The 12021-nt window shown below is 44.3% G+C and overlaps 1 protein-coding gene across 1 annotated transcript in view; it reads right to left on the bottom strand.

Moving 5' to 3' along the window:
* Positions 1–7609: 7609 nt before the first annotated feature.
* The window catches only part of ism1 (isthmin 1), a gene marked incomplete at both ends in the record, with an annotated part of 22801 nt that continues 18389 nt past the window's right edge, over positions 7610–12021 (bottom strand). The window contains 3 exons of the mRNA XM_080550215.1: positions 7610–8127; positions 8485–8574; positions 10220–10363. Of these exons, the coding sequence (XP_080406341.1) occupies positions 7610–8127; positions 8485–8574; positions 10220–10363 (752 nt within the window). The remainder of the gene's footprint in view (positions 8128–8484; positions 8575–10219; positions 10364–12021) is intronic.

Here is a 12021-nt window from a genome sequence, read left to right as displayed (position 1 = left end):
AATCCATCATTGTTTATTCCATATTTCATAGAAATCAGACTTTGCTTCTGACCTTTGCTTTACTTTGCTTGCTGCACCTGTCAACAGGTAGTGTGGCCCTCTCTTCCTGAGCAAACTGCTCCATCTGTCTCAGGTTTGAAGAGTGCCTTCTCCAGACTGCATGTTTCAGCTCTGTCCATAGATGTTCAATAGGATTCAGATCAGGGCTCATCGAAGGCCATTTCAGTATAGTTCAATGTTTTGTTCTCGTCCATTCTCGGGTGCTTTTAGATGTGTTTTGGGTCATTATCCTGTTGGAGGACCCATGACCTGTGACTGAGACAGAGCTGTCTGACACTGGGCAGAACGTTTCGCTCCAGAATGCCTTATAGTCTTGAGATTTCATTGTGCCCTGCACAGATTCAAGGCACCCCGTGCCAGACGCAGCAAAGCAGCCCCAAAATGTAACCGAGCCTCTCCCATGTTTCACAGTAGGTATGGTGTTCTTTTCTTTGAAAGCTTAATTTTTTCATCTGTGAACAGAGCTGATGTGACTTGCCAAAAAGCTCCAGTTTTGACTCATCTGTCCAAAAGACATTCTCCCAAAAGCATTAGGGCTTGGCAATATGCATTAGAGCAAATTCCAGTCTGGCTTTTTTATGGTTCTCTTTTCAAAAGTGAGCGAGAGTCCTCCTGGGTCTTCTTCCATGGAGGCCACTGTCACTCAAAAAGCAACAGAGGGAGATCAGACACTGATGGACCTTGACCTTGGAGTTCAGCTTGTACCTCTTTGGAAGTTGTCCTTGGCTCTTTTTCTACCATTCTCAGTATCCTTCTGTTCAATCTGGGGTCGATTTTCCTCTTGCGGCCGCGTCCAGGGAGGTTGGCTACAGTCCCATGGACCACGTCTTAATAATATTTACAACTGTAGTCACAGGAACATCAAGCTGCTTGGAGATGGTCTTATAGCCTTTACCTTTAACATGCTCGTCTATCATTTTCTTTCTGATCTCCTCAGACAACTGTTTCTGTGGTCCATGTTCAGTGTGGTGCACACGATGACAACAAACAGCAGTGACTTTTCTCTTTTGCAGTTTTTTTTGTTGCTTTATTTGACACACACTGCACATTTTAGAGTGGCCTTTTATTGTGACCAGCCTAAGGTACACCTGTGCAATAATCATGCTGTCTAATCAGCATCGTGCATGCCACACCTGCTGTCAGGTGGATGGATTATCTCGGCAAAGGAGAAGTGCTCACTAACACAGATTTAAACAAATTTGTGAACCAAATTTGAGAGAAATAGGTCTTTTGTGTACATAAAAAGTCTTAGATTGTCTTTGATTTGGTCTGCTTTCTCTCTCATGCTCCTGGCCGGTTGGCCTAATCAATAATTGCCTACACCTGGTGGTCGGGCTGTAAGAGCAGGCGGTCTTCATTCCCTGGGAGACCTCTCTCCACGTGGACATTTTGGTTTTGTTGTGGCAGTTCTCTATTATTTTACACCCTACAAAATCCTGCATTCATACGTACACGCATCCACTGACTCACACTACTGATTACTGACGGACAGTACACCTCATTCTCATGTTGTAAGTATTATCTTAACCTAAGTTAATAAATATTATGTTATTTCACTGATTCTGATGTTTGGTCTTCCCTTTTTGTCTCAATCCCTGAGCTATATATTGAAGTCGGAAGTTTACATACATCTTTAATTTGTTAATCTTTAATGTTTCGTTTTTTTCAGATTGGGTTCACCATTTAGAAAGTACAACACTTTTTAAACATAATGCCCCTATTTCAGGTTTCCAAAAGTAAAAAATCAATACCAATCATTTGGTATTGTATTTGGTGAAGTCTGCAATTCATTGGTCCCACCAAATTCTGGATATATTCTCTGGTGATGCTCTACCAGGCTTGTACAGTTGTTGTTTTGTTTTGAGGTAGTTTGCCTAAAATGTTACTCTCTCTGCTTTTTGTCCTTTTTGTCCTCGTATAGCCACTAATCAGTCTCTGACATCTGTTTTGAGATATTTTTGCTCACTCCTCCTTACAGAAGTGAGCCAATTGAGTGAGGTTTGAGGGGTGTCTGGCATGAACTGCCCACTTCAGGTCCTGCCACAGCATCTCAATTTAGGCCAGATTTTGACTTGGCCAATCCAGAACACAAATATTCTTTATCCTGAGCCATTCTTTGGTAGATCTGTTTGAAGGCTTTACGTCATTGTCTTGTTGAAAGACCATGACCAAAACGATTTCCAGCCCAGCTTTAGCTCCATGACTGATGGCTTGAAGTTCAAAAATCTCCTAGTATACCTCAAAATTCATGGATCCCTTAATGATGTGGAGTCGGCCAGTTCCAGAGGAGGACAAGCAGCCCCAGATCATGACATTCCCACCACCATGCTTGACTGTTGGGATAAGGTTCTTTTGGGGGTAGGCAGTGTTGGGTTTTCGCCAAACATAGTGGATTTGATTGTGACCAAAAAGGTACATTTTGGACTCATCTGTCCAGAGAATGGACTTCCAGAAACCTTCAGGCATGTCCAGATGGTCTCCGGCAAAGTTAAAAGTTCTTTTTTGACAACAGAGGCTTCTTCCTAGCAACCCTCCCACGAATGCCATTTTGATTCAGTGTTCTTCTTATTGTTGAAGCATGCACAGTTACCTGAGATGCAGCAAGGGAGGTCTGTACATCTCAAACTATTATGTTTGGGTTAGTTTTTACCTGATTTATTATTTTTCTTGTGGCTCTTGAGGATATTTTGGAAGGTTGTCCACTTCTAGGCCAAGTTGCTGTCATGTTAAATGCTACCCATTTGTAAATGATTTGCCTCACAGTGGACTAATGGAGTTCAAATCTTATATAGCCTTCTGCAGACTGATGTGCTCTCACTAACCTCTTCCTGATGTCCTCTGAGATCTCCTTTCCTCTCGGCATGGTGTGTTTTGCATTCACTTGTATGGATAACACAAAACTGACCAGGTTTCTTATCTGTATTCATCAGAGTCCCACCCAAACTCTTTCCTAAAGATCTCTCCTTCAACTGGTTCATTTGATACCCAATTATTTACCCGCCTGATTCTACTTACCTACTTGATTTAACCAATGAAACTTGGGGTTCACTTATTGTTGCACCTGCACTAATTTCTTTATAATTTTGTTTTCCTACGACACGCATGATTCCCTCTAAACCAACATATGGAATTGGTAAATATAAATACATATGGAATTGGTAAATCTGTTATGTCAGATAAAAAAGACTGGTTCTGATTAAATTAAAGATTTTATGGTAAAAAGAAAAAAAATCTGTAATTGGGGTTTAAAAGTCGTTCACATACTTTCAAGCAGCACTCTATATTGCTGCTATATACTACATATATTACATACCAAAGGGGATATTATATACATTTTATATGAATGGAATTGTATTATTTATTATTATTATTATTTATTTGTAATCAATCATTTTGTACTGGATACAAGTTTAACAGAACTTAACACTTTTTAATAAATGGGTGGTATACTACATAACACTCAGATTCAATGTTAGGCGTGGTTGAATACGAGAACTCTTATTGGGGGGTAAAGCAGAACTCTTGTCCCACTGCTGTGTATTTCTGCTCACATTTTGGGTTAATTAGCTTCCTTCTGAAATAGGAACAATGAAATGGACTGAAATGGACCAGCAGAGCACCACAGAACAGGTGTACTTCAAGTCCTTACAGCGAGTCCGACCCTAACCATATACCCATGACTGTGATGATGATGTGAGTCGGCAGGTTTAGAGTACGTTTCTGTTTACTCTATGTGCTCTGACTTCCTGCCTCCCCTCTCCTTTCATCCTTCCCCACACGGTGTGGCAGTGGGGACCTGCAGCATCTCAGATGATGACAAACATCAGGGGTTAAGTAAGGCCCTGTGCCCTCGCAGGAGCTCCACAACTACTTGACCTGTGTGTTCAGCTGTGCACCAGGACAGATGTTTGCCGCCCACTCCCTCCACCCCCTTGTCCCTATGCCAAAGATACAAGCCTGGGGGCGGGGTGCAGGGCCAACAGCCCCAACCCTGTTCTGTGGGGGAGGGGGGGGGGACGACGACGACGACGACAGTGGGGACTGAGGGGGAGGGGCAGCCCTCAACGACCTCGTGGTTAAGGTCAGCTATTCAAGATTAGAGGACGCAAGGCAACCTTTTAATTAGGCTTGCCATGCAGCAAAGGCTGTGTGGTATTGCGGCCCAGACACTTCCTGAAATGTGCTACACCACCCATAAAGTGGCAACGTGAAGGAGCGGAGCGGCGCAAAGAAAGAACCAAAGGCTAAAAATGGCACTGCCACATCTGCACCATGTCAGGAGACAAAGATCTGCCTGGTTGCCACTGTGGGAACTGTCAACAGGCCAGCCCGGGTTCATAACACTGAAGTTATGTGCAAGGATTTCCTGTACTATCTCAACCTGTAGTCTCAAAGCAAAGCCTGTGCGTTTACCATCTGGCACACACTCTCCCTCTCTCTGATGCTCATCTCTCTCTCTCTCTTGCTCTCTCTCACAGTGAGGTCCTTGTCAACGGGTTCCATTAGAAGACCTTGAGAAATCACAGAATGGAGCCCGTCACTCTCGTAACAAAAATAGAGGGAAAATACCAACAATCATATCGTGGTAATGCTAATGACCCCTTACAGATAGTTGTCAATATGCCATCTGTATACTGGTTTGCTTCATTTGACACACACCAGAGAATAAGACTTTAAATAGAAACATAAAAGCTAAGATTCAGGAGCCCCAGTGTCCTTGTTTCCTTGTCTCTGTGTTCTTGTTGTGCAGTGTCTGTGAACTGTATAAACTGTTCTGTCTGTGAACTGTATAAACTGTTCAAACAATCAATCATATCAGCTTCAGTAGTAAACATAGTAAACATTGTGCCAAAAAAAGGCTCATTGCACCATGCAGGCCGAGGAATCACTTTGTCAGAACACAACGACACAGGATGTTGTAGGTAGGTAGGTGGTGGTATTTGTGGTGAGGAGAGAGATGTGCTGGGTGAAAGCAGAGAAGGGGTGTGGTGTAATTGCCTGGCCTCGTGGGACACGTGGAGACTGTCTCGAGACAAGGGAAGAGGGAGGGACGGCATGTCACCACTTTGAGCCTCGACCTGATGTTTCAAAATAAAAGAGAGCACCTTCCCTTTGATGTTCCTGGCCCGTGCAGCAGACAGTCTGATTAGATAACGATCTCTGGTGCCTTTCCGCCCCTGGTTACTGTAACTTTAGCCCTACACTGAGGTGCTTTCAGTTAGGTGACTGGAGACCAGAACAGAAGACAACAGTTTCAGAAGACGTGCTTTTCTCTCAAAGCTAAACACCATATTCTCTGTCTTCCCTTATCTGTACTAGGAGAAAGGCTTCTTGTATTAATCAATGACTTACCTTAAATGTCTTACTTTTCTTCACTCTTTTTAAGCAGACAGCAGTATTACTGTATATTGTATTTCATAAAGGAGATTAGTAGTGCAACTTTCTTCAACTTCAATTCAATTATTGAATAGTGTTACGACTCCAAATATAGCTATATTTGCCTGATATTGGCCTGGTGAGAGTGAAAGTGAGATATGTGAGGGACTAGTTAGAAAGAGAATAGGCAGGTTGGTTGGAGGGGGTGGTTAAGGGTTGGCTGGATGTGGTTCAAGGTAGAATTCAGCACAGGATAGTATGAGGACTAACACGGTGAAGAGATGCACACGGCGAGGTTCAGAGAAGTATGAAGTGGCTGAGTGGTTGTGAGGAGTGCCTGGGGGGGGTGTGGAACATGCCGGGGCCTGCATTAGAGAGACAAGCCCAGCACAGTGCCAGCTGAGCTAGAAGACGGTAGGAATGAGGGCACAAAGAATGGGTTTCTCTGTGTCACAATGACTATAGCACTCACAGAAGAGGGAATGGTCAGAGGTTTCCAATGCTGTGGAAAAAGCAGCATTCAGTCGTCTGTGTGTGTGTGTGTGTGTGTGTGTGTGTGTGTGTGTGTGTGTGTGTGTCTCAAGGGAACCTCTTTCCCCCTAAATGTCACAATCCCATCAAAAAGCTCTGCCTGAGTGCCATGCTGGATAGCACTAATTGGAGTCTTGTGTACTGGCCTAAGCTGTTGGAGGAGTTTAATTTCTGGGATTGTTTTTTTTTTTCTCCCTCAGATGAATTCTCTCTGACAGCAGGGGAGGGAAATCTAATAGCAGGTGATGCTGCTCCTGAAACCTTAGCCTGGGCAGATTCAGATTCGCTAATATTCCAGTTATATAACCCCATTACGCCACAGATGAATGGTGAGAGATAAGATTATGATCTTCATCACAAATGAGCAGAGCTCTCAGAAGACGCATCGACGCATACACACGGGAAGTGAATATTTTTGTGACATGTTACTTTTTTTTATTTAAACATTTATATCTCAAGAATCTCAAGAGTCTTTCCGTACAACTGTATTCTCACATTTCCTTGTTATCTAATGGTCGAATCCTAACTTGAGATGAGAGTGGTAACTCAATATGTGTATGCAGATCTCTCATTGACATCAATGAATGATTTCTACTACTATTTGAGTCATGTACTGTACATGTACCATATCTCAAGTTAGCATTCAATTAGCAACCACAATCATGGACACCCAACACTGGGACATAGCTACAACTTAATAAATACTTTACAAAAATAATGCAGGCTTTTTACATGGGAGAGAATTATCTGGACCAGAGGACAAACACATATGAGTGTAGATACTGTGTAACAAAAAAAGAAATAAATGCATGCTAAATAAACAATCTTACAAGCATACATGGGAACCTGAATATTATTGCTGCCCAAGCCACCACTAGAAGAGGATGGATAGGGTGGTACTCCATCTCTCTGCAGGTTTTGGATGGGGTCCCTGTACATTATCACCCCCCTCACACACTTCGCTCCTCTAGAACAACGGTATTCTTGTCCACGGCACAGACACTTGGGGTCAGAATGTAACCAAAAAAAAACACTGAGGTACTGATCATCATACCCATGAGGGGTCCCTGGCCTCTCCTTTTCACCAAATCTAAACAGACAAATCTACAACACCAACAGTCATTTTTCCCTTTTATGAAACTAAATTGAGCTCTTCCTTTAAAGCCCAGAACTGTAGGGTGGTATCCCAGACACAGATTAAGCCTAGTCCTGGACTAAATCCCCATTGAGGATGATTTTTTGAGTCTAGAACTAGTCTTAATCTGTGTCCGGGAAAACCAGCCCTGACAGAATTATTGGACAAGAATATTTGCTAAAATCATCATACAGTTTACTTTGAATATCGCAAGAGACGATAATATTGAGAGGCATATTTCAAAGCAATAAGTACCAAACAGTACTTAGGTCTGTGGTTATGGTGAAGACATAAGAAAACGTTCCTGGTGCCCAAAATGAAAGAGTGAGAACCTGGCGTCCTTTATCCTTGTTGGCTGAAATAAGCAGACAGTCCTGTTCATAAGACAGTCCCAGAGTTGATCCAACTCCCTTTTGCCCAAAAAAAAGAGTCATGGTTGCAGCACCATTTTGCTATATTCATAAGAATAATTAAGTTGTGTTTTACCTTCACACTAAAAAAGAGAGGCTAGAATTCACGGGCCTCTTCAAACTGTTTGTAATAGTCCTCATCCAGGGGGTTCTCGGGACACTTCTGCCCGTTGTTGGGTGGCCTGGCCTGGTTGTAGCGGCTCCAGTCGCCCTTGCAGATGATCCAGGGCAGGATGTCCACCTTGTAGTGCAGGTCCGCCGAGAACTCTGTGCTGATGAGGTTGGGCGTGCCCGCGCCCTTGCCGCGAGTGGTGAGCTTCATGTTGTCGTCGTAGCAGCAGTGCTGCGCGGCCAGCGTGGTGGACTCCAGCGTGAGCATGGAGCGGATGCAGTAGCGCGCCGTGGGCTTGTAGATCTCCAGCTTCTCCTTGGGGCCGCTGGCGTCTTTCCAGCGGAAGTCTCTCCGCATGGCGGCGTCGTGGACGTCGGACGTGCTGTACGCCACCTCCGTGGGGTAGGAGCAGGGGCAGCTGGGAAGGTCGTTAGCCACCTTGGTCATGTACTTCTTCAGGAACTCGCTCTTGCAGCTCATCCATCGCTCACAGCTGTCTGTGTCTGGAAGACATTTTGGGTCAGGGTTAATTTACATACTCTCTTACATACTGTTATTCTCTCCTATCGCCTCAACAGTGAGAGGATGAAGCTGTGTGAAGCTGTGTGCTGTGTTCTTTTCTCCTGGATAACGGCTTGCGCTCTTCCTGTCCTCCTGCACATGTCTTTCCCCTGGACAGGAATGTGGCACAGTGAACGCCTGAGGAATGTTAAGTGGGTTCAGGAAGTCCGGCCAGTTGAGGATGGACACTAATTCACAAATGGACGGGCTGGTTCTGACAGTGTAAGGACCTGGCATCCACATGAGGGACAAGCAAGCAGAGTGAAAAATGAATATGAAGAGTAATGAGATAATCTTACCAACACCAAAGAGCTCTGTGGCGTTAAACTCGTCAGTTCCAGCCAGTAGGCTGACTTCAGTTGCAGCCGTCTTAAAGGCATCCTCTATTCCTGAGGAGACAAATGATGTGGTCAGAACGAAGAAGGACGAAACACATTGCTCTATAATACTAGAAGCCCCGGGCCCTCGGTATTATAAGCCCCAAACAAATCTGAAGCAATAATGTATGTCATGAAATATATGTTGTGCATATTTGCAAGAAGGTCTACTGTACAGTATACACATAAACAAATTCAAAGTGGACACAAAATCACTTATATTTTACAGAGGCGTGCGCCTTTACACAAATGTGTCAGTAAAGACAAATCTGTATGTTCTCATGCGCCACCATACAAACCACATTCAAAACAAATATAGATGTCTCCTCGGTTAACAAGTATTTATAGTTATAGCACAAAAGTGTTCCAAATGTCTATAATCGAGGGGATTTCTCCATCTCCATGTATGTGTATCTTGTAGTGGTAGTGGTGGTGGTGGTCTAGTGGATAGTGAGTTGGACTTGTGATCGGAAGGTTGTGAGTTCAAATCTCGCCTGAAACCACACCACTACTAGTGTGCCCTTGGGTAAGGCACTTAGCCCTCAGTTACTCCAGGGGGAATGTCCCTGTAATTCGTAATTGTAAGTCGCTTTGGATAAAAGCGTCTGCTAAATGGCAAAATTATTAAATTAATTATTGTACCCTTAACATCAATCACACACACACATGTGGCTACATATGCTACTGTACCCTACATACACTCACAGGCGAAGAAAAACAAGGTCTAATAGACTGAGAGCAAAACTATGCTGTGTCTTGAGTAAAACAAATGTAATGTTTCAACACAGGAGTGTGATGTGGCTGGGTACGGGGCTGCGCAGGTTTCCGTTCACACATGTAATCGCTTTAATCGTGAAACTAACTGTTATTGTCTGTCTAGGTTGCGGATATCGCCGTTACAGTTGAACTGGGGAAGCCGTTCAGAACCGTACGGTCGCTTTCAACTCACTATGACGAGGGTCAAAGCTACGGTGAGGAGCGCAATCGGCACCATTCTGCGCATTGTTTTTTCTAGATGTGATTTAGAAATGGTAACAATGCCATTATGTTAACAACAGACATTCAGGGTAAAGTCAGGGAAAGAGGGGGACATGGGTTTCACAATGGCAGAGTTCTTTTTTATTATGAAGTGTCACATCGCACCGGTCGGAACCTCCGTCGGTGCCACTCTTGACATCCTACAGTACATTACTCAGGGTATATACAGGAAACTTGAGGTTAATTTCAACGCCTTTCTAAGACTTTTTAAAGACCTTGTCAATATTTTTCCAGACCTCACCGCCACTTGGAGCTGTAAGCCTGTAACCGTTGACATCAGTGACACCTTTAACTTAACAGTTTTAGTTTGCAATAGACTAGACCACTATGATAGAATTGAATTTCCGGTTCATCTTTGTTTTTTAAATAAAACTAATACATTCACAAACTTTTACTAAACGTTTTTAGGACTCAAACTCTTTGGACAGAGTCTAATTCAGAAAAATACCTACACAATTCAAGACCTCATAAAATCGTGATAAGACTTTTTAATACTTATTAAGGGTCTTGATTTCCCCAAAATTGATTTATCAACTTTTAATACTTTTCAAGATAACGCGGATACCCTGATTACTACTAAGATGGTTCTGGATTCACCCAGACAACCCTCCTGACTCACCTGGGCAGCTGGGCATGTCACAGGTACGAGACTCGGTGGCAGTGCAGGCGTAGCCACACGACCTGGTCCTCTTCTGGTTCCCGTTGCCACAGGTGACACTGCACGGCGCCCAGTTGCTCCAGTCACCCTCTCCATCGATGTAGTCTAGATCAAAGTCAGAGAGAGAGAGAGAGAGAGAGAGAGGGAGTCAAACCAATGATCCCAGTACAGCACTGATGTAGACCACATGCTGTATGTACTCAGGCCTATTAGCATGCCTCACTAATAATAAGTGGCTTTTGCAGACTGGTGGGGGGCACAGGGGGCATGGGAGGGGGGGGGGGGGGGGGTAAGGCCCAAAGGTTTGCTTTGACTTTGACCCCAAAAGCAGATGCTAGGCTAGCTTGAGCACACACACACACACACACACACACACACACACACTACCGAGTGGGAGAGTTGAGGCCAACAAGTCCAGGACAGAACGAGTGTTTTATGAATGTGTTATCAGTCATCGAAAAAACATCAGGAAGCACGCTTTTAAACCCAAAGAAAGGTTGTTGGTGGCCAGTGTTTCCAGGTGGTCTTGCTCTCAAATGATGTGTAAGAAATGTTCATTTGGCACAAGTTACATATAATTGCGTCTGTCTGAAGCTCCTTCTTCAATGAGACTATTAATGCATTGCTTTGAAATTGAGAGTTTGAAGAGTTTAAACGGCGATACATCCTCTGCCACACTGGCCTCAGTACAGAACTCTGCCAAGCATTTTCACATATTGGGAGCAATTTACTAGATCAATGAGGAGAATGAATCTGGACATGCCTGGGATTGGAGCTTTTCAAGCCACTGTCCAGACCCCTACACCCCCCCCCCTCCCGCCCCCGGCCCTCCTCACCCCCCACCAGCATCTGCCACACATTATCATCATTTCACATGAGTAAGGGGCCAGATAGCAGCCTCACCCCACCCCTTTATCCCCCAATCACAAATGACGGCTAAAGCACGGACGTCAGCTCCTACAGGGACAGAGAGACAGGAAGCAGCTCGTTCACCACCAGCGCTGGGCTCACAGACGACGCGCGCCTCCGTCCCCCTCAACTCTGAGCCACTGCTGTAACCTGTGACTGACAGTCACTACAGCCAATCCACAGTCAAGGGCCATACATTACTAATATAATAATAATATAGACCATTTAGCTGACGCTTTTATCCAAAGCGACATACATTGCAATGAGTGCAAGTACATTTCAGTATATATGGTCCCAGCAGGTATCGAACCCACAACATAAGTGTTGTCAGCGCCATGGTCTACCAACTGAGCCACAGAGGACCATTACCATGTACATTTACATTTACATTTACATTTTTGGCATTTAGCAGACGCCTTATTCCAAAGCGACTTACAATCAATACATTTGAATACTAAGCATGTGAATCAGCAATCCACCATTCGTTGCAGGAAGAGTAATCTAGCTCGGGCCCGGGGCCACTGATAGAAGGAAAAACCTTCTCCCTATCGCCTTCTACTAAAACGTTCTTTTTTTTTTTCCGGGAGAAACTGAGAAACAGTACAAGGGGGCAATAGAAGTTCTTAGGGACACAGTAGAGGGGAAAGCGGGTGTCTTTAGGAGACGTAGTGGTAAGGGTGAGAAGATGTCTCAGGAGGAGCAGTTAAGATGTAACCTGAAGAGATGGGTCTTGTACTGTACTAACGTGTGATCAGCGAGCATACAGTGGGATAAGACGATGTACTGTACGCTCTGCTACTATTGGTAGAGTTGTAGCGATGTTGAGCTGAGACGGAATGTGTTGTCCAGTGTCG

Source organism: Nansenia antarctica (genome assembly GCF_963989245.1).
Source record: "Nansenia antarctica genome assembly, chromosome: 1".
Lineage (NCBI taxonomy): Eukaryota > Metazoa > Chordata > Actinopteri > Argentiniformes > Microstomatidae > Nansenia > Nansenia antarctica.
This window is presented reverse-complemented; position numbering and strand designations above follow the sequence as displayed.